Source organism: Cryptomeria japonica, chromosome 1 (assembly GCF_030272615.1).
Source record: "Cryptomeria japonica chromosome 1, Sugi_1.0, whole genome shotgun sequence".
Classification (NCBI taxonomy): Eukaryota; Viridiplantae; Streptophyta; class Pinopsida; order Cupressales; family Cupressaceae; genus Cryptomeria; species Cryptomeria japonica.
The window spans coordinates 682,605,948-682,628,397 of record NC_081405.1 but is presented as its reverse complement, the minus strand read 5'-3'; the positions used below and the strand labels follow the sequence as shown (position 1 = coordinate 682,628,397).

Here is a 22,450-nt window from a genome sequence, read left to right as displayed (position 1 = left end):
ACGGAAGAACAAATCGACTACTTGAACTGCTTGATATCCTGTGGGGATGGCAAAAAAATGTGCATATTTGGTCAATCGGTCAACTATGACAAAATGCAATCCTTTCCTTGCACTCTAGGGAGTCCAGTAATGAAATCCATTGAGATGCTATCCCATTTTTGGTCGGAAATTGGTAGAGGTTGCAGCAATCCGGCCGGTAGGTTATGCTCAGATTTGTTCTGTTGATAGGTGGAGCATTCTCGCACATACTGCAGGACGTCGTTCTTAAGCCCCTTCCAGGAAAACCTTTCATGGATCTGTCTGTAGGTTTTCAAGTATCTCGGGTGTCTAGCCAAGGGAGAATGGTGCAATTCCTTCAAAAATCTTTTCCTTCATCTTGGATTCGGGTACCAGATAAATTCTGTCCTTGTAATAAGTGATGTCGTCAACCACCTTGTAACGATCATCTTGCACTTGACCATCCATCAGTTCGCAGGCAAAAGTGTTCTTGGAGTATTCAACCAACAGGTATTCCTTCCAGTTCGCCGAAATCTGAGATAAAGAACATATGGAAGGCCTTCTTGACAGGGCATCAGCGACCACGTTATTCTTCCCCTTCACATATTCAATGTCGAAATCAAACGCCTGGACTTTGCTCACCCATTTTTGTTGTCGTTCATCCAGATCCCTTTGCTCCAAGAAGTATTGCAAGCTGTTGTGGTCTGTCCGCACCACAAACTTTGCCCCGACAAGGTACTGCTGAAACTTCATCAGTGCATGTAGGATGGCGAGCATCTCCTTGTCGTAAATGGAATACAACTGCTCAACTCTCGAGAGCTTCCGACTCTCAAACGCAATGGGGTGATGGTCTTGCATCAATACCGCTCCAATGCCTTCCCCCGAGGCATCGCACTCCAGGATGAAAGGGCGAGTGAAGTCTGGTAGTGCCAGAACCGGACACGTACTCATAACTTCTTTTAATTTGTCGAAGGTCTGTTGCGCTTGCGCATTCCAACGAAAGGATCCTTTCTTTGTCAGATCTGTCAGTGGTGCCCCTAGCTGTGAGAATCCTTTTACAAACCTTCTATAATAACTACACAAACCAAAAAATCCACGCAGCTTTGAGAGAGTCTCGGGTGGAGGCCAATCCAAAATGGCCTAAATCTTCTCTTGGTGAACTTGTACCCCCTGGGCGCTGATGACGTGACCCAAGTACCGGACCTCGGTCATTCCAAATTCACATTTGGATCTTTTGGCGTACAGTGATTGTGATTCCATAACCCCCAATACTTCATCCAAATGCCCCACGTGTTCCTCCCAGGTCTTGCTGTAGATGAGTATGTCATCGAAGAATACCAGTAGGAACTTACGCAGTTGCTTGTTGAAGATGTGGTTCATGTAGGACTGAAAAGTGGTCGGAGCATTGGTTAATCCAAACGGCATGACCAAGAACTCATAGTGTCCGTAATGGCAGTGAAAGGCTGTCTTTTCCACATCTTGCTCCCTCATACAGATCTGATGGTAGCCGGAGCGGAGATCAATTTTGGAGAAATAGATTGCGCCATGTAGTTCGTCCAATAGCTCATCGATCTTGGGAATGGGGTACCTATTCTTGATAGTCTTCTTGTTTAGTGCACGATAGTCAACACACATTCTGAGAGTTTCGTCCTTCACCAATACCACCGAGGACGCAAAGGGGTTAGAACTGGGCCGGATCCATCCTTTATCGAGGAGTTCCTGGATTGTTTTCTCTATCTCATCTTTGAACTTCTTCGGGTGGCGATAGGGTGTGGTGATAACGGGTTTTGCTCCTTCCTCCAACTCGATGGTGTGCTCAAACCCTCTGTGTGGGGGTATACCAAGTGGAATATCAACGAAGACCAAACTATGCTCCTCCAGAACCGACTGAAGTCCCTCATCCTGGTAGTAAGTCGGTTGCTCTTTCATAGGTTTTGTTGAGATCAAGCAATGTGCTGCCTAGACTACTTCATCATGTCTGAAGATGGTTTCCATCCTTTTGGCGGAAATATCCCTCGGGCCGCCATTCGACATTCCCCTAATAACCACTTTCTTACCATCCACCTCGAATGAGAACTCCATCCTTTTGAATCTTTGCGTGTACTGGTCGAGGGTTTCCATCCATTGAATGCCCAATATGACATCCGTGTCATCGAGATCTACAACAAAGAAATTGTCGGTCACTGTGTAATTTCCCATGGTGATGCTCAGTTGCGGAACCAAGTGAGTGCATGATAGGAGATTGCCTCCTACCACCTTGACATCGAACCCTTCATGCTCCTTTGTACACAAACCCCTTCGGGTGATGAGTGATGAGTTTATGAAGTTGAGCGAGGCCCCACTGTCGAGCATAACAAGAACTCGTTGCCCTTGGAGTGCACCACGTACTCTAAATACACTGCACCTTGGGGTACCTGCCAGTGTGGCAATGACGCCACCCCTCCGTACCAATGTGGAGATTCTCTCCGCCAGACTGGTTTCTTTGACAGATTCTTCCCTTGGGGTTTCGCTTTCCTCATGCTCCTCTTCTCCATCTGACATCACTTCAATATAGTGAATCTTTCCTTTGCCCAAACATCGGTGTCCTGGTTCCCATGGTTCCCTGCAGGTGAAACAAAGCTTCTTCCTTCTGAGTACCTGTCTTGTGGCTTCATCGAGCGATGACCCCTTCGGAAAGGGTTTATTATCCTTCTCCCTCGAAACGAAAGGTGGTTTGGTATGTGTAAAATTTCTGGAAGAGGAGGATGTTGCCATGTTACGAGCCTTTTTTATTGCCTCCGTGAGCGTGTTGGGGTTGAACCCTTTTACCCAACCTTTCAGTGGTTCCATCAATCCGTCCATGAACAAGACCACCAATCTCCGCTCTGAGATGTCAATTACCAACACAGATAGTCTTTGGAATTCTGTGATGTAACTGTCCACAGATCCCGACTGCTTTAGTTGCGCCAACTCCTTGAAATTGAGTTTTGGATCCTTCTCGTCAAATCGATCTATGAGCTTCTCTGTGAATTCGGCATAGGAGGTTATCTGGTCATGGCCAAGAGTGACCATTCCATGATGCCACCATTCATGCGCGACCCCTTCCAAGTGGAGTGCTGCAAACTTGATAGCTTCATCTTCAGGCATCGGGTTGAGTTGGAAGTAAGTATTTGCTTTTTGAACCCAGGCTCGTGCCGAGGTCGCTCCGGCCCCATCAAAGGATGACAGGTTGATCTTGCCAACCTTCCGCTTGATGTCATGGTTATAGTGTCCATAATGGCCCCGACTTCTGCCGCTCGAGTATTTCATCCGGAGATCCACATAATCCTTGAAGGATATGTCCCCCTCAAGATTTGTATCCCTCCAATCTTGGTTCAATTGTGCTTGCATCTCCTGAAAGGTGGGCTCTTGTTCCCCACGTGGCGCTTTTGATTTCTGAGGAAAAGTTGGCATCAATGGCCGTGAATGTGAGCGTTGGACGTTTGATCTTCCCGTGATCGAATCATCGCCCTGTCCATTTTGTTCTCCATTCATTTTTCCCAAGGCCAATTGTTGTAAGGTTTCCTCCATGATTTGTTGTCGTTGTTCTCCTCTGGTTAGGGTGTCGTTGAGCTGAGCTTGGCTTTTGGTTAGCTCCCTTAATAGTGCCATGACTTCTCTTGTAAGATCCTGTGGTTCCCCCATTCGATCAGCTGAACGGTACCTTCTTCGGGTGTACACTTGCATCCACTATACGACAGACTGGCAAGATCACAAGCTCTGATACCACTGTAATGTTCCCTTGCCAATGTACGACAATATGGAGAGTGTGTGGGTGTGACCGTACAGTGAAGGTGAGGGCGTACGGTGGAGGAATGACGTACGGTGGGAGGTAAGGCGTACGGTGGGGGAATGGCGTACGGTGGAGGTATGGCATACGGTGGGAGGTAAGGCGTATGGTGGAGGAATGGCGTACAGTGGGAGGTAAGGCGTACGGTGGAGGAATGGCGTACGGTGGGAGGTAAGGCGTACGGTGAACGTATGGTAGGCGTACAGTGGGCGTATGGTGGAGGAATGGCATACGGTGGGCGTATAGTGGGCGTACAGCGGGCATACGGTGGAGGAATGGCGTACGGTGGGAGGTAAGCTCCAGTGAATGTGTGGTGAAGGGTTGATCTTCCGCAAGCAATAAATTTTGAATGTATCGGATTGACAAATATGCAACTGGAGTGATAAACAAGGATGAGATTCAAGATTTGCCAAATCCGGAACGAGTACAAATAAACAGAATAGGGTGAGGGGTGAATCTCACCGAAACTGCAAATACCAAATAGGGAGGGTCTTTTACCTCCAAAATGGCGGATACCAGAACTCCAACAGGAATTCGCACAGGGGAGAAGAAAATATCAAAATTCGCATACCTACAACAATGACTAACATGGCCATATATATGGCCTCCGGGAAACTTCCCGAAGGGTTACAAATGGGCCAACACGACCAACCAAGACTTGCCTAAACTAATTAAATAAAAGGACCCGAAAGATTTGTTTATTAAATTTGGGGCCTTACAATAAAGTAATTAGATTTATTATTTAATTATATCGGGGACATCACATCTTGCCAAGCTGCTTCTTCATACAAACCACTTTATTCTTACTCGCTAAGTTTATTCTTGACACTTTTGCTCTTGGGAAGAAAAAATGAATCCTTCTTTGTGATTTATAAGTGCCCTTGAGCATTTTAATCAAATATTTAATCCTATGTATCAGACAAATTGAAACCCACTTTTGCCACTTTATTTCATTTCTTTCTTCCTTTATGCTTTTTTTCCTTGCTTTTCCTTCAACATTTTTTATTTTTATTTACCTTTCCTTTGATACTTAATTTTTTTTTAATTCTAGCCCTCTTAATAATTTCTTCTTTGGGCACATTAATATATTGGCCTTTGCTGTGTTTATTAAATTTCAACTATATATTTTAATAAAAATTCACTTTTTCCACACTTTGCTGACTTTGTAATATGTAGCCCTATTTGTACTTTGATTTTTTTTTGAGCATTTTAGCAATGGATTTGAGTTGCCAAATTAAGTGCAGATAATAAGGTACTTTATAATAAATGAACAACTCAGGATATTAGAGAAACTCAAAAATACAAGTAGCTGAAAAATTCCAGAATTAATTTCTGATCTGATTTTACAAAATCTATCAAATGTAAGAGCAACCTAGATCATAAAATGATATCACATATCTATTTCCAACATGCCCATTTGCTGATTTGATGAAATAAAGGTCTGCTACAACAATGACCAGCAAATACAATGTCTAGAAACCCTAGGTACTTCACCAAGTGACTCCAAAATGGTATGGCTGGGTGTTGTAGTGATTAGCAGCAAATAATAAACACCAAGAATGCAGATTTAAACCCTCAAGGACCAATCTTCTGCCGTAAAAATCTCACATCCAAGCTATTGAAATGGTGCAACTAACATTAGAAAGTATAATTAGCAATGAAAAACAACAAAACCCTCCAAATCACCTTCCAAATCGATCTCAATCAATCAGATATTCAATACTCTCCAAACTGAAATTTAAATCTTCTCCAATGAGCATAGTTGTGACCTTTGAATGAAATCACCAAGTATTCTTCAGATTGTATCTTTCAACAACATAGAGAATGTTGCCTACAAGGGCTTTTGCTCTCACAAACCAAAGATGAAGAAGTAATCTCCTCCAAATAGAAGCAATATCAAAATCCAAACTCAGCATACCAAATGAGCTCTCAATTTACCTTTTTATAAGCCTTATAAGGAACTTTCCAGAAACTCCCTTTTAAAATCACTTTATTAATTTATTAAGCCCTTTAACTCCAAGAAGTGATTTAATTTACTTTTTAAACAATTCCAACACTTAAAGTCACTTTTAAGTGTCTCAATATTTAAAACTCTTTGTTCTCTTTCCAATGAGCTATAACATTGAGGTGTCCAATACATTATTTTAATTAAAATGACAACCTTAGTGAAATTAATTGAATATATCTCAATAATATACCCAATTAGTGACTGTTAGTTTTTAGTGATCAGATTAGCAGTATAGAATGGAAAACCAAACTAAAATAAAGTACACACATAACACGCTTATACCTTGGGAAAACCTCCCTCTTGGAGGTGAAAAACCCAACTACAATATCTCAGATCTTTATTATACAATAACCAATTGTTTCTTTACAGTTGAGCTTCAACACTTGAAGCTATCAGCAAACTAAACACAGTGAACTTATCTGCAGATGTTGCTGTCACAAAGATGAAGTTCGCTGATGATGTCCATAGTCTTCAATGATAGTTCGCTGACCTTCAAGTGAAGACTGCTGTCAGAAGGGAAGGTTCACTGCCCTTCGGATGGAGTTCGCTGACCTTCAAGGGTGTTCGCTGTGCATCTACAGATGTTCGCTGCCATATATAGCAGAGATAGTTTCACTAAAAGATGATGTGAACAATGATAAGTACTTTGTACTTATAGGCGACTTGACCTTTAATTCTTCAAGTCGGCTAGCATAAATCAAATGTATTAAAGTTGGCGCCCAAAATAGGGTCTGACCCATAATAATTACAAGTTACATATTATAGGGTCAGCCCTATCACATCAACAAGTTACATTGTATCACCCATTTAGGGCCCAGCATGAATCACAAGTTACAATGCCCATTTAGGGCCAGACCCAATTACAAGTCACACAAGTTGAGCACCCAAATAGGGCCTGCCCTTTAACATTCACAAGCTTCATAATATAATCACAGAAGAAGGCCCATCAAACATTTACCAAGCTAGGTCGGCCCAATCAAGGGATACGACCTAGCTATATTTCAACACTCCCTCTTAGCTAGGGAGGATCCCTTGAATGATCAAGTCACATAGAGGCTACCACCATGGCTACTCTCATGGATGAAACACCTGATACGTTCACCATAGCTACTCCCAGAGGGTGAACGAACCCATCATGGAATTTCTTCCATGATACCTACCATACCTACTTGCAGAGGGTGGGACCACCATGCCTACTCGCAGAGGGTGGAATTTCTTCAATGATACCCACCATACCTACTTGCAAAGGGTGGGTCCACCATGCCTACTCGCAGAGGGTGGAACGAGGGCTCTAACCTCAGACTTTTCCTAGAGAAGAATGCAACACCACATGCCTACTTTCAGAGGGTGGCTCCACCATACCTACTCGCAGAGGGTGGAACGAGGGCTTTCACCTCAAACTTCTCCCATAGAAGAATGCATTAACCCATGAATGCGGCTTCCTCTGAAGCTGAAAGAAACAGGCTCCCTCTGAGCCTAACAAGCTCCCTTTGAAGCTGAAACATCACGCTCCTTCTGAATGTTATAACCTTCTTTTCTCGAGAAAACATCTTCAGCCACCAACTTAGTCTTATGGCAGCAAGCTGCATCTCCATTCTTTAGCCTGCGTGACTTTCCCACAGGATGTATCAAGCTCATCCATCCTAGAATGCAATCTCCGTCCTAAAAACATTCAAGAGAGGTTACTAATAGTTTAAGACTATCATACATGATTCGTTATCCAATGAATTGATAATAGCATGAAAAATTCAAAAAATACTTATCTCTTTATAAGTTAGTTTTCAACATAACCATCCACTTAGATCACACTGAATCATCTGATGATGGCTGTGTGGCCTTCAACCCTCGCCATCACTCATAATCCATTCTCATCTATAAGCACTTCATAAATACCCTCGCCACAGGAGTGTGAATTTAGTTTGAAGTCTGGACACTGCTTTGATCTCTCAGTTTGCAAAAAGGATACGGGATCTACCTTCAAGCTGTTAGGCTTTATAGAAGGAACCCGCTTTGATACCATGTTAGTTTTTAGTGATCAGATTAACAGTATAGAACAGAAAACCAAACTAAAATAAAGCACACACATAACACGCTTATACCCTGGGAAAACCTCCCTCTTGGAGGTGAAAAACCCAGCTACAATATCTCAGATCTTTATTATACGATAACCAATTGTTTCGTTACAGTTGAGCTTCAACACTTGAAGCTATCAGCAAACTAAACACAATGAACTTATCTGCAGATGTTGCTGTCACAAAGATGAAGTTCACTAATGATGTCCACAACCTTTAATGACAGTTCGCTGACCTTCAAGTGAAGACTGCTGTCAGAAGGGAAGGTTCGCTGCCCTTCGGATGGAGTTCGCTGACCTTCAAGGGTGTTCGCTGTTGCTTCCAACAGTGTTCGCTGTGCATCAACAGATGTTCGCTGCTGTATATAGCAGAGATAGTTTCACTAAAAGATGATGTGAACAATGATAAGTACTTTGTACTTATAGGTGACTTGACCTTTAATTCTTCAAGTCGGCTAGCATAAATCAAATGTATTAAAGTTGGTGCCCAAAATAGGGTCTGACCCATAATAATTACAAGCTACATATTATAGGGTCAGTCCTATCACATCAACAAGTTACATTGTATCACCCATTTAGGGCCCAACATGAATCACAAGTTACAATGCCCATTTAGGGCCAGACCCAATTACAAGTTACACAAGTTGAACGCCCAAATAGGGCCTGCCCTTTAACATTCACAAGCTTCATAATATAATCATATAAGAAGGCCCATCAAACATTTACCAAGCTAGGTCGGCCCAATCAAGGGATACGACCTAGCTATATTTCAACAGTGACAATGGTCGAAAAGAATCGGAATTGAAATTTGACTGCATAGGAGTGATCCCGATGATGAGTGATGATAAACGGATCCAATTGGGTGACCTACTAAAAATTGACGCTCCCTCCAAGAATTTTAGAGCCCAAACCACAAGCCAAAAATAGCAATTGAAAGTGTCATGTGACTCCTCTAAACCATCTGAGCTAACTGGTAACATCAAATTGTCCCGCTGAATAAGTTGACACAAACCTAGAAAGTTAGCAACAATTGCACTGCTGGAGAACTTGAAAATGGGAACATTACAGACTTCTGTTCTTTTTAGTTTCAATTTTCTCGACCTTAACATTCCATAATTTTTTCCCCTTTTAGTGCTCGATTTTTAATTTTCTCTGCACTTTTGATTTTGATCACTTGTAGATTGTTCAAGGTTGCATTGTGCCAAGTGAAAGACAAATAAGCAGTAGACTAATGGAGGAACAAGCAGTGGGAAAAAAGAGAAGGAAATGGCCAAAGTCTTGGGCCTAAGATTATCAAAGATTGGTAGAGGGCTAAGTAAATTCCTCCAATCCTCCATTCAAGTTACATATTGGCATAAGATAAATTTGTGACAAGTCTTAGTATTGGTGCACAATTTGAATGGCAATACTATTGGGAAAGGGTGCTCAAGGTGGTGAACCTTATCCAAAACTGTGCCAAGGGCCAAGAGGTGGTGAAGACAAGTGAAATTTTTGCCAATACAAAGGAGTTAAGTGAAGATTATGAGACATGGTGCAATTTTGCCTTGGAAATGTAATCAAAACTTTGGTCATGGTGGGGATGGCACAACAAAACTGTGACAATGAACAAGGAAGATAAAGTAATAAATTAGTGGCATTTTATGGTGGCAATGCCATTCTAAAACTTTGACAAAGGTGGCTAAAGTGCTGCAAAATTTTGCCAAGTATGAAATACGTCAAACTTATGTGAAATTCGCGCTTTTTGCCTAGCAATGCCAGCTCAAAGGTGCAACATGAGAAGCAACTAGTCATCAAAATTGTTCTATCATTTAAAGGTCATAAAAGAGCAACTTTAGTGCACTATGTCAGTGGTGTAACCAAGTGAATTTTTTTACACGAAGTGGCTAAGTGGGGATAAAACTTTGCTACAAGAATTTGAGTTAAATAGCCACATTTAAAACACACTTTTTGGATGGTTGAATTAACAAAATAATCTGCTCCAAACATGGCAAATCAGTAGCAAAAGCACGATCAGCATGTTAAGTAAATGGAGAAAAAGGAATTCACACTTTTAAGGTGGCGAAGCCATAGCAAAATTTTGATTTAAACTTGGCATTATGTGACAATCAAAGACAACTTAAAGACGTACGGGAAATCACACTTCCACAATGACATAACCAGGAAAAGAGATTGCAGCCTTTTAAGTGAAGGGATTCTAGGTCAAAAACAAAATATATCACAATGTGGTGCACCTCCTTGGTGACAAAGCCAGCCCAAAACTCCATCCACTTAAAAATAAATTGTCCAAAGCAAAAAGCATCAAATCATGGCCATTCCTTGGTAGAGGCGATCTTTTTTAGGAAGAGAGCAGATTAAAAATAGAGGAGAGCCTATTTTGAGGCTATGCCAATGACTTATTTTCTCTTTGCAACAGATAAAGATAGAGTTGCCATAAATTAGTGCTTATTGAGATTATCTCATTATAATTTTTTATGTAAATGCTGCCTTTGATGAGCTTATAAATAAGTGCCATAAGCACACAATCCATAATGAGAGTTGCTGTTAGACTTATGCTATAGAGATTATCATTCAAACTTTGATGTCAGGTCTCTGTGTTTTGTTTAGTGAATGAATGTATGTAAGCTGATCCTAAGCCTAGGCTGCAAATTCTTGTGTTGAGGTCATTAATCCCAGTGTTCCACGACCATTGGGGACGGGGAGATGGGGGGACGTGGGGATGGGCTTCGGGGACGGGGGGACAAAGGGAAAAAGTTTCGGGGACGGGTTTCAGGGATGGGGGGACTTGGGCTTGGAGGGGGGAAACGTGTTTCCGTGGAACACTGATTAATCCTGTGTAAGTGATTCCAAAAATTAAATTGAGTTAAGTACTTGTATTAAGCTTTGCATTGATGCTCATTGTTCATTAAAGTAACAAGTATGGTATTCCTATAGCAATTTCTTTTTTGGAAGCATTTGATGTCCATCCATTTTATCACATCCTATTGATGGAGAATATCGGTCTTTGATTCAGCCAATAGTTGGCATTTGTTAGTGTTATTCTATTAAATCTTGGTTTACAGGCATATACTGGTTTCAGCTTTAGTAAATAGGAAGTTGAGTTCATCTTTCATGTTCGATAAGTTTACCCTTTTTAAATTTGAAAATCTCACTACAGGTTTTTGCTATTATTAGTCTAGTGCTTCCATCTAGGGCAGAAACATAGTTAGTAATTTACATGTAATGCAAAACCTCCCATGAGATCTTATATAGTATGCATACTTGTAAACTCTCTTGGTTTTAGGTTTATTTAGATCTTAGGTAGCTTCCCCTTACTTTTTGAAGAACAGTTTAACTATATATGCCGTTCCGTTTTGTATTCGCTGGCAACAAACAACTTAAAATGTTAACAGGTTTCTTTTGAAAGGCTTAAGTTAGGTCTTTTGGTGTGGACTTGAATTCATAAGTATGTGCTTTTGAGTTCGAAAAATAATATGCACCTTACTTGCCTTACTCCTGCTGGTACAGTACAAAGTCCTTAAAAAGGGAGTTCCTTACCAAAGGCCCCAGTTTATTCTTTTGGTGTGGTTTCAAACTCACAATTATTTAGTCTTGGTTTCTATCAAATAGAGTTTTATTGTACAATTTTGATGCCCTTGATTAATAATGCTTTTAATATATAGAATTTGGATTTGGAATGGAAGTGATAAGCAGATGAAAAATGGAACCTGGCTCTAAGATCTTGTTAACAATTTTCTCTTTCCCCTACAAAAGGTAGATCTTGAACAGACCAAGCCCAAATTTTATCGTCAAACTTACCCAACAACCATCTCCATTATAGCTGGGAAGACTTCCATGCTAAAGACACCTAAATTCAAATGATGTGGCTTAGTTTGATAGTCTTTTTAAATGATAATAAATTTATTCTTTTCTGAGCAATGGATTGGGTCATTCTATAGATTAAGATGTTTATGTGGTCTTTTTTCTTTGTTCCTTTGAGGAATTGAGTTCAGGAAGAAGTGTTTAATTTTTCTTTAAGTTCCTTTTTGCAAACATCTACAATTGATAGCTCCAAGATTCTCTATACATGGATAACCTTATGCTGTTACTGAATACATCTATATCGCCTAACTAGGAGTCTGCAACATGTGTTCAAGTGGTATGTCAAATGTCTATGCAATGTAATATGCATGTTCTTTGATTCTACTAAAAATAAAAGCCAGTTTGATCTTAAATTTTGTTTAAGTGTCAATTCGGATGCTTTGGTGACAGGAAGCATTTGCAGTTGTTCGGGAAGCTTCTAAAAGAGTGTTGGGCCTTCGACCATTTGATGTGCAGCTGATAGGTACATTGGTTTCATTCTGAAATGTACCTGAACTCTCATATAATCGGAGCAATTGAATTGAATGCAAAAATTACGACTATTGCAAAAGTATTTAGGTTGTTTATGCCATAAATTTCCAATGAGGATGGTGATAATAATAGGTTTGTGTCCGCATTACTGTTGGAATGGTTCTGTAAGCTTGTTTTGATACTAATGCCATTTTGAGATTTCTGGCCAAAAATAAGCCTAAATTTGATATCCTATCATTCTATGGATTCTTTATTATTAAATCTAGAGCTTTATAACTTGAGTAATGGCGAAGGCTTGCGTATTCTATTTAGGAGGCATAAGTTCAAACTTCAAATACAGTGGGGTTAGGGCATGCATACCCAGTATAAGTATTGCATAAGGTAAATGGGAAAAGAATCCTCTTATGGGCTCAAAAGGAGGGTCTTATACACCAAATTGGTGTTTTGCTTTGTAGTGGCTTAAAGAATTACCTCAGTTTGACCTCTCACATTTGTATGATCCCACTCGTACATGAAGTTGTTTGCAATTTAGGTCAGAGAACTATATTCCCTCTAAGATCTGTTCTAGAGACAATTTTAGTGCATAGCATATGCATACATCCCAATAATATCTGAAAGTAAGCAGTTAAATCAACCTTAGTTAGGAGATAAATTTATGCCATTTGAGTATATCTGGTTCGGATTTTCTTTTTAGTCAACTTACAGCTTTTTGACTGCTTTTCCACATTGTTCTAATTATAAAAGATGTTCCACGATCATGACTAGAGTTGTCGATGTGAACTAAACTGGGAGATGTTTGATTGTAATGAAATAGATCTACAGCTATTGATGGTTATATTTTTGTGGAATAATAATCTCTTTGGTTTGATTCAATAGTATTGGTCAAGCTTCTTTCTGAGGCAACTACGAGGTTTAGTTTTTAGTGCATTAATTATTGTGAGCTTGACCCTAATGAACAGAAGTATGAAGCCTCAATATATGTTTGTATTTGAACAGTTGCATTGAAATGGTAATGATAATTGCATATTGCTTGAAGGTTACATTTTAACTTCTTCACAAGCAATATTTAGCACATTCGACTCTTGTGATTTGAAATAGGCTACTATGATGTCTTATACCTCCTCTACCCACAAGTATCAAGAAGCTGCCAAGATCAAACTAAAAACAGACCATCAATCTGGAGGACATTTTTGTACCTTCAGCTTGTGCGATTCTGCTGACTCAGCCCCATACTTGAGGCCCATTTACTCCACCAAGGCAAGTTCAATGGTCTAGCGCCTAGGTACTTTTTCTTTACTTTATTTTTCCAATTCTGAATACTGGTAACTTGAGTTTTCCTTTCTCCCAATCAGAATTTGTGATGTTGATTTTTTAAAGGGGGACATCAAATTTGTATCCCTCCCATTTCTTCATTTTCTCCAAATAGGTTCACTCTTCACATCCTTCCCCCACAAGCATTTGGCTCTATTTCCAACAAGTATGCTGATAGCCATGGACCAAGATACTCTTTGTGTAATGTCCCCACTCTGGTCAGTATCAGTTACTGATGGGTTAGCCTATTATTTGGACTCTCGTAGGCTAACATGTTTGGATAGAGAGTCTCAGTGGTAGTTCCACTTCTTCAGTTCAGTCTTGGGTTCAATTCTAGGGCCTTAGCAGTCAGTGTGTGGGCTTAGTTGAGGAACTTACTATTTATAGTAAGTCAATCTGGCAGTAATGCTATCTTTAGTGAGGGCACCTGGACACATGGGGGTTATTCAATGTTGACTCCATCTTCTGACGGCACATCAAAAGACTGAATATTGAAGGAGATATTAATATTTTAGTGGTTAAGTTATTAAATTAACTTATATGGATATTATAAAGTCAAAAAGTGACTTTATTAAAATTAAGGCCACTTAAATATTATAAAGTGTTTTTTATTAAATCACTCAAGTGAAATTGGGCACCCAAGTTGATTAATAAACTATGCAAAGTGAATTAAATACATTTTAATGTGTAAAAAATTGAATTGGGCATACTTCTTGGAAATCGTGCCTTTTGGGGTTTATTAAGGCAAAGCAAGCAATTCAACCTCTATTATTGATTATTTGACATTGCTTGTATTTTGCTCTGTGGAATTCTTTGCCAAGGGTTTAAGAGGTTTGGCCATTGGAGAACGAAAATCCTTCGTGGATCTGTGATTGTGAGGTTGTGGAAGAACAACTGAATTATTGCAATTGTGAAGGCTTCATTCAGGAGTCTTATTGTGCTTTAACAGAGATTCTTTTATTCAGATATTGCAGATTTTTCAATAAGGAAAGGGCAAATCAGGTTAGACGTCCCTTTTAGCAGCATACTTCATTTCAATAAGCAGCCGTATAGTTTCCAGTTGCTGGCCATACAATTCAGGCTTGGCATGTGGGGTCCAGGAAAGGGACTTTTTGTCTGGGAGGTTGAAACGCCTTCCTATTCTGCAAATTGGTTGCACCATTCCCAACGTCCAACATATGCATGTGGTTTTGTCTCATTTTTGGCTTGAAGAAATTGTACTTTGGACTTGTACGTCTATTTTGGTCAGTTTCCTAGTTTTGGCTGACAAACTCCAGAATTCTTTCTTTAAAATAAGCTGAGGACCTACGGGTATGTTTTATGTATTAGTTTCATTTGCAGCAGTTATCTAATTCATAATATAGATTCAATTGCCCTATATTTGGTATCTATTCAGCTTTATGAGCAATTCTTGCTTAGTGCACTTGTCATTTTTTATTTAAAATTGTTCAAAACCCTTGAAAATCCAAAAAACAAATCAGCAATAGTATTTCAGGAGAGTTAGAACCAACAAGGTTCTTATAGTGGTATCAGAGCTCTGATCCTGCCTTCCTGGAGGGTTAGAGGTTCTTATGCATCAGCGTCAGTTTGGGCCTCACAGGTTTTACATACGGAGGAGACCTGGGTTACAGAGAAACCAGTACTAGTTTGAAGAAATACCATTTGAAAACATGGGAGACATGAATGATGGTGAGCCACATAGAGAGCCTGTTAATATTGAGGACCAAGAAGCCAGAGACATTATGAGGGGTCTAGTAGCTGGATAGGAACAGGTAGCAAATGTATTGCAACAGTTGGCTACAGCCGTACAACAGTTCACCATTCCTAGGGGACATAATCAAGATCAAGAAGAGACAATGGAAGTATTGCTGGTCGCCCAAGGGTAAGAGTGACTCCCACATGCACCTATGATAGGCCTACACGCCCTACATTCGTGAGAAATGAATCTGAAGATGGGGACGTGGCTGAGGAGGAAGATGAGGTGGTCTTTACAGATAACGTGATGACACTCCATGATGAGTGGGATGCATTACCACCAAGAGTAAAGGAACATCTTAACTTTGACAGTTTCATGAGTCAGAAGAGGGAACATAGTAGGAAATGGAATTGGAATGACATGAAACCTTGGAATAAAACTAATGATCTTAAATATGCAATCAACAAGCTCACACTCTCTGCTTTTGATGGCAGTGGTAGAGTCACAACCAGAGCTTGGATTAGTAAGTTGGACACCTTCTTGACCCTACGTCCTATGTCAGAAGAGGATGCCATTAAATTTGCAGCTTTGCATTTGGATGGGGTTGCCTATGATTGGTGGCACCATGGGATGGTTACCTTGCATCATGACCTTATTACTTCTTACCAAGAATTCATTGATAGATTGGTTGAGCGTTTTGACAAAAGAGATCCAAAGTTGTATTTCAGAGATTTAGCTTAGCTGAAACAAATGGGCAGCTTGGAATCTTATATTAGTGAGTTTCAAAAGCTCTCGGTCATGGTCACAAATATCTCAGAGAGTAGGTTGGTCATCTCTTTACTTGATACAGGTACAACTCATAATTTCATAGATGCACGGTTGGTGGAGAAGTGAGGTATTCAAACTCAAGAGTTTGAAGGTATAAGGGTGAAAGTTGCCGATGGTAACACTCACTTGTGATAAGAGTGATTCCAGATTTACCTGTGAAACTCAATAACTATGATTTCAAAGCTAATTTTTATGTGGTTAACATGGGAAACATGGATGTGGTTCTTGGTATAACGTGGCTTCATGCAATAGGTGAATTTACACTCAACCTTAGAGATATGGAGATGAAATTCAGGGTTGATGGAACTAATCATGTTTTTAAAGCTATCAAGGCCAACAACTTGAAGATAATCACTCTCAAAAGAATGGAGAGACTTGTCAAACATGACATGGTGGAGTGGGCAGTAGAGTGTAAATTGATGCCTACATATGAGGAGCAGCATAAAACACCTTATCATCCAGAGGTTCAGGAGCTTAGAGTTAAGCATACAAAGGTGTTCAGTGACATATCTCCTGGTAGACCTCCTGATAGAGGCATAGAGCACATCATTGAGTTTGAAGAGGGCACCGAGCCCATCATGATTACACCTTACTGGCACCCAAAGCGTTTGAAGGATGAAATTGAGAAAACCATCATAGAATTTTTAGCTATGGGACACATAAGGCCAAGTAAGTCTCCTTTCGCTTCATCAGTGGTTTTGGTGAAGAAGAAAGATGGTACACTTAGGATGTGCATTGATTATCGGATGTTGAATAAAAAGACAATAAAGAACCAATATCCTATCCCTCGCATCGATGAGTTGATAGATGAGCTTCACGAAGCTTGTTATTTCTCTAAGATTGACTTGAGGACAGGTTATCATCAAATCAGTGTCAGAGAGCAGGATATTGAGAAGACTGCATTCGGATGTCATTGTGGACACTATGAGTTTTTGGTTATGCCCTTTGGCTTAACCAACATACCAGCTACTTTTCAGTCCACTATGAACAGGGTCTTCCAGTCTCAGTTGAGGAGATTTGTTTTGGTATTCTTTGACGACATTTTGGTTTACAGTAGAACTTGGGAGGAGCACCTGGTTCACTTGGATACTGTTTTAGGCATACTTGACAGGGAGTCCTTGTACACTAAGGAGTCCAAGTGCGCATTGGCCATGGCAGAAATTTTATATTTGGGTCACATAATTAGCAGAGAGGGAGTTCGCATGGATCTTGATAAGGTTTGTGCCATTATTGGTTGGCCTATGCCTGAGACCTTGACTTAGCTCAGGGGATTTGTTGGTTTATGTGCCTTCTACCATTAGTTTGTTAGTGGTTTTTCACGGCGTGCCGCACCACTTACTGATTTGACAAAGAAGGGTGCATTTGTTTGGACACCTCTATTACATGAGTGTTTTGAGAAGTTCAAGCAGTTGATGACTACATGTCTAGTTCTAACCTTATCTAATTTCACCAAACCTTTTGAGCTTCATTGTGATGCATGCGGAGAGGGTATTGGTGCAGTGATTATGCAGGATCATCATCCTATAGCTTTTGAGAGTAGGAAGCTAAGGGGTCATGAGAGGAGCTATAGTATTTATGAAAAGGAAATGTTGGCCATCATGCATGCAATGGCCAAGTTCAGACAATACTTAGTTGGCAGCAAGTTTTGTGTCAAAACTGATCATAACAGCTTGAAACATTTCCTTGGACAGCGAGATCTAAATGAACGTCAACAGAAGTGGGTCAGCAAGTTACAATCTTATGATTTTGACATCTCCTATGTCAAAGGGACTCAGAACGTTGTTGCTGATGGCTTATCTTGCTGTCCACATTTGAACTCCATGGTAGAGGTTTTCGAGGATTGGAAACATTTGATCATAGCAGAGTATGCCAAGAATCCATGGGCCTCTGGCATTATTGGTGGGACAGTATAGGACAACACGTACTCTCTTGTGAATGATCTCATCATTTACAAAGAGAGAATATTCTTAGTCCCAAGTTTAGATATGAAGAAAAAGGTATTGAGATCTTTACACGATTCACCTATGGTTGGTCATCCCAGGTACTTTAAGACCTATAGGCAGGTATAGGAGAGATTCATTTGGAAGGGTCTCAATTTTGATGTTCTTCAGTATGTCAGGGAGTGCTTTGTTTGTCAGTAAACAAGCAAGAGCACACTTACCTTGTTGGGTTGCTTCAGCCACTTCCTATTCTTGAGAGGAAGTGAGAATGCGTGTCTATGGACTCTATTACGGGCTTGCCGAAAGCTCAGGGGAGAGACAACATTTTTGTGGTAGTAGATCGGTTGACTAAGTATGCACACTTCTTCCCGATCATGACATACTTATTCAGCTGCATAGGTGGCAGATCTTTTCTTTCGTGAGGTATTCAAATTGCATGGGCTACCTCGAAGTATTGTCAGTGATAGAGACAGTAGGTTCATGGGTAACTTCTGGCAGGAGTTATTTAGACTATGCGAGACAGAGCTCACTCCGAGTGCTAGCTACCATCCTCAAACTGATGGGCAGACCGAGATTGTTAATAAATGGGTGGAGGAATACTTGCAGAACTACATTTCTGGGCAGCAAAAAGCTTGGGTGAAGTGGTTGCATCTTTGTGAGTATTGTTACAATTCCACTCACCACATGACTATCCAGCTAACACCTTTCAGAGCTTTGTATGGCTATGATGCTCCTATTTTTCTGGATTTATTGTTGAGCCATTGCAGAGTACCGAGTGCTGGGGATCTATTACAGGAGAACTGGGATATCATGAGAGCTCTTCGTGAGAACATTTAGAAGGCTCAGAACCAACAAAAGCAATATGCTGATCATTGGAGGGTTGAGCTATCTTTTGAGATTGGGGATATGGTGTATCTGATGTTGCAGCCCTATAGATAGTCCTCTCTTAGGAAGAAGGGCTCGGAGAAACTCAAGCCACGTTATTATGGGCCATTCAGGGTTATCAGGTGAGTTGGCGAAGTGGCTTATGAGTTAGATTTCTTGACAGATTTTTTGTTCCATCTTTAAATATCATGCATTTGGAGAACTTATTATAGTTTATGTGTTTATTCATTTTACTCATTCATGTAGCTCCTTTTGTGAGCACACAACACTTACCATGCATGTCTTATATATATGGTCACCCATAATTTATAAAAATACAATCTATAGACTCAACATACATTCCAAGACGATATGACAGTATTCATGCATTCTAGCCTACATGAATATCCTTCATATATCAAATGAAAAACATGTACAAAGTTATTGGGTTGATCAAGTCCAATAAAAAAGTACAAAATAAATTAAAATATAGGAATCTTACCAAGCATCTTAAAAATATTTAAAAAAATATCAAATTATTAAAACATAATATTGGGTTTAATCATTCCTTTATTTTAATCCAAGGATGTTTGATGAGATGACACTTGACAAGGATATTGGTACCTTCTAATGATGGTTAAAGATTGTTTTTTATAGGAAATTCATGGTAAAATTTACAAGAAAACTATATAGTAGTGATCCCTAGTAAGATTTATGATTCAAAGAGACCATACACACTTTATTTGTTGTTTTTCCCATTTCTTTCAAAATGTAGTACAATATTTTTTTAATTTGAGTATATAACTATTATCTACCAAAATATTATTAACCTTGAGATGGATTATAACTTGTGAAGATAAGCCAAGACCTTGCTTATATATATTTTTTTCATAGCCCTTTTTTTTTCACTATGAAAGATCAATGAGTATTTGAAATTTTAGAGGTGATTTCTCCCCTTGTAAAAAATACACACGTCCTCATGTCTAAGAGTACGAGAAACATACTAATTCTAAATCTAGTAAACTATTATATCATTTTAACCAATGTACTCTAATAGCAAAATATTTGACTAATTTTAGGAGAAAAGTGATCCTGGGACCTAAGGGTTATGGGCCCATGATGTAACCTATAGCTTCATGTATATACCTTATACAAAAAAAAGGGGGTTTTCAAAATGTGGAGCATCTACTAAGAAGATACAATTTCTAATTTCAATCTGGGTAGGACGATTTACTTTGCCTAGTGATTTATACTTTCATAAATGTTACCATGTCTACATTATCCACTACTACAACTTCATGCACCCTTTATATACAATCAATTAAGGGGGATTTATATATGTCATTAATGTTCCATTAATGGGTTATGTGTTGGCATGATAGTTTCATAGATACTTCCATACTAAAGGGAGTTTAATCAACCATTTTGAATAGTAAGAACCTTAAACTCTCCTTCCATATTTTCACATAGTTGAAAATCCCTATCATATTTATCTTGGACATAATCTCTTTCTTGATTTTAATTGTATTTTATTAAGGGTATTCTCGTAGCAAGTTATAGTTATTTTCTTATTGTGTAATATGTTCTCTTTATAACATTATTTTATCTTTTACAAATTTCTAACAAAACACTCATTTTAGAAGGGTATAACACTTGTTCTCCACTTGTTTTTCATCTTTGTATTCTTAAATGTTTTCCATGTTGATTGTTGGTTTTATGTATCTTCATAATAATACACACATACATCAATATGGAGTAAAAATATATATAGGTGAAAATTTCAAACTTGTATAATTTATTATTATTATTTTTAGCTATATCATTCATCCATAAAAATTGATTCAAATCTTCCATTTGCTAGTCTAGATAAGATTTGCATGTGTGGAATTACACCTAGTTGCCTCTACATGAAAACTTGAACTTAAAATTTAAAAATTTAAAAATTCAAATTAAATCTCACATCAACCTTTTCAGTACTTATGACCGTTCCCTATTCTATTTGCACACTATCATAGTATCATCATTGAACAATAATAGCATTATGAAACCCTTCATCATCTTATACATTTCTATATTCTTATCTATTGTCTATAATCATTGGATTAGTTTGCTTAAAAGTTTGATAAATTAATACTAATGTAAGTAAATTTGTGCATGATAAATTTATTATTATTATTATTTTAATTATTTTAAATACTACCCCACTTTAGGCACAGACTCAATGAGGTAAGACACACTTCCATGGTCATTTATTCTTATCAATTCACTTCCTGTCTTTCTTTGTTTACATTCCACTTGACATGTCATAGCTTTGTATGCAGAGATTCAAAACCATAGTGAAGAATAATTATTAATTCTAAATCCTCATATATAGAGTTCTCATCTGCTATGATAATGTGGACATGTCTTCAATAAATTTAAGGAATGGTTCAGGCTGCACACATCTATTTTGTTGGCCAATTAATTCAATAATTTCTAGCCGCATTGTTCAATTAAGCCACAAACAAGACTAGACTACGCACAAAAAAAGAAAAGATTTTTTTTATTTTTTTCCTTCTTATAGCACCAATTGCATCAATCATCAACTCTGTTTTTGCATACAAATATCATACTATTATCTTTGTCATGTGAACACCTCGTCAAATAAATAACTTCTATTCTGGCTTCAAGGCGGTTTCGACATGTGCAACTTAATTTTTACAAAATTTTAAATTAAAGTGTTAATGGTGAGTTTGTGACTCATGAAGCAAGGAATGTACCAATGTTTGAATAACTATTTCTCAGATGAAATATTGGCTGTAATTTTGAATTTTGTTCTATACTTTAGGCAAGAAATTTTGTCTCGTGTTCATTTAATCAATTTAATACGACTTATTATTCTATTCCAAGCTCATTTGTGTTTGTCTTAGTTTTACACATAAGACTCCAATGGATTTCATTTGCTAATAGTTTTAAATTATTGAGGGACTTTTATGTAGTAGTTAAAAAAAATCTCATTAAAGAATAACCAGAAGTCGCTATCGATTTCAAATTTTATCAGGCTAGAAGATAAAGATTCATTCATACTACAGTTGCTTTAAAAATCTCGTCACTATAAAGGGTAGATTACTACTGCGTTATAATTTGAAATGTTACACATGCTAGTAAATTTTATCACTCTGACCAATCCAACTTACCATACCAATAGGGTTGCAGATTTAATATTTAGTTTCAATGTTTTGCTTATGGGATCGTAGGTAAAAAGAAGAAAAAATATTTTCAAGTTTCTTTTTGTTCAATCTTTTTTTTTTTTGAAATATTAATTGAAAATATTTAATTTATCAATTTACCATGCTAACAAAGTTTGGCAAGTTTAAATTGTAATTTCTCTTCAAGGTAAAAGTTGGCAAACTTAAATTGTGATTTCTTTTCCAAGTAAAAGTTATCATATGGTTATAAGTAAAATTTTTAAGATATATTAATCCTATCATTTATGTAAATCCTATTTTTGCCTCTAAAGATCACTTTGGCTCTGATACCAAATGTAATTCACCTTTTCGCCCAATGTAAATAGTAAATAGTTTTAAAAGTAAGGTGATTTATTAATCATTTAATTTAC

The 22,450-nt window shown here is 38.6% G+C and overlaps 1 protein-coding gene across 3 annotated transcripts in view; it reads left to right on the top strand.

The window, feature by feature from the left end:
* LOC131044849 (protein translocase subunit SecA, chloroplastic) overlaps window positions 1-22,450 on the top strand; it is a 169,748-nt gene that overhangs the window by 16,108 nt on the left and 131,190 nt on the right. For all 3 annotated transcript variants that reach the window (XM_059221447.1, XM_059221445.1, XM_059221443.1), the window contains exon 3: window positions 12,133-12,205. In XM_059221447.1, coding sequence (XP_059077430.1) covers window positions 12,133-12,205 — 73 coding nt within the window. The remainder of the gene's footprint in view (window positions 1-12,132; window positions 12,206-22,450) is intronic.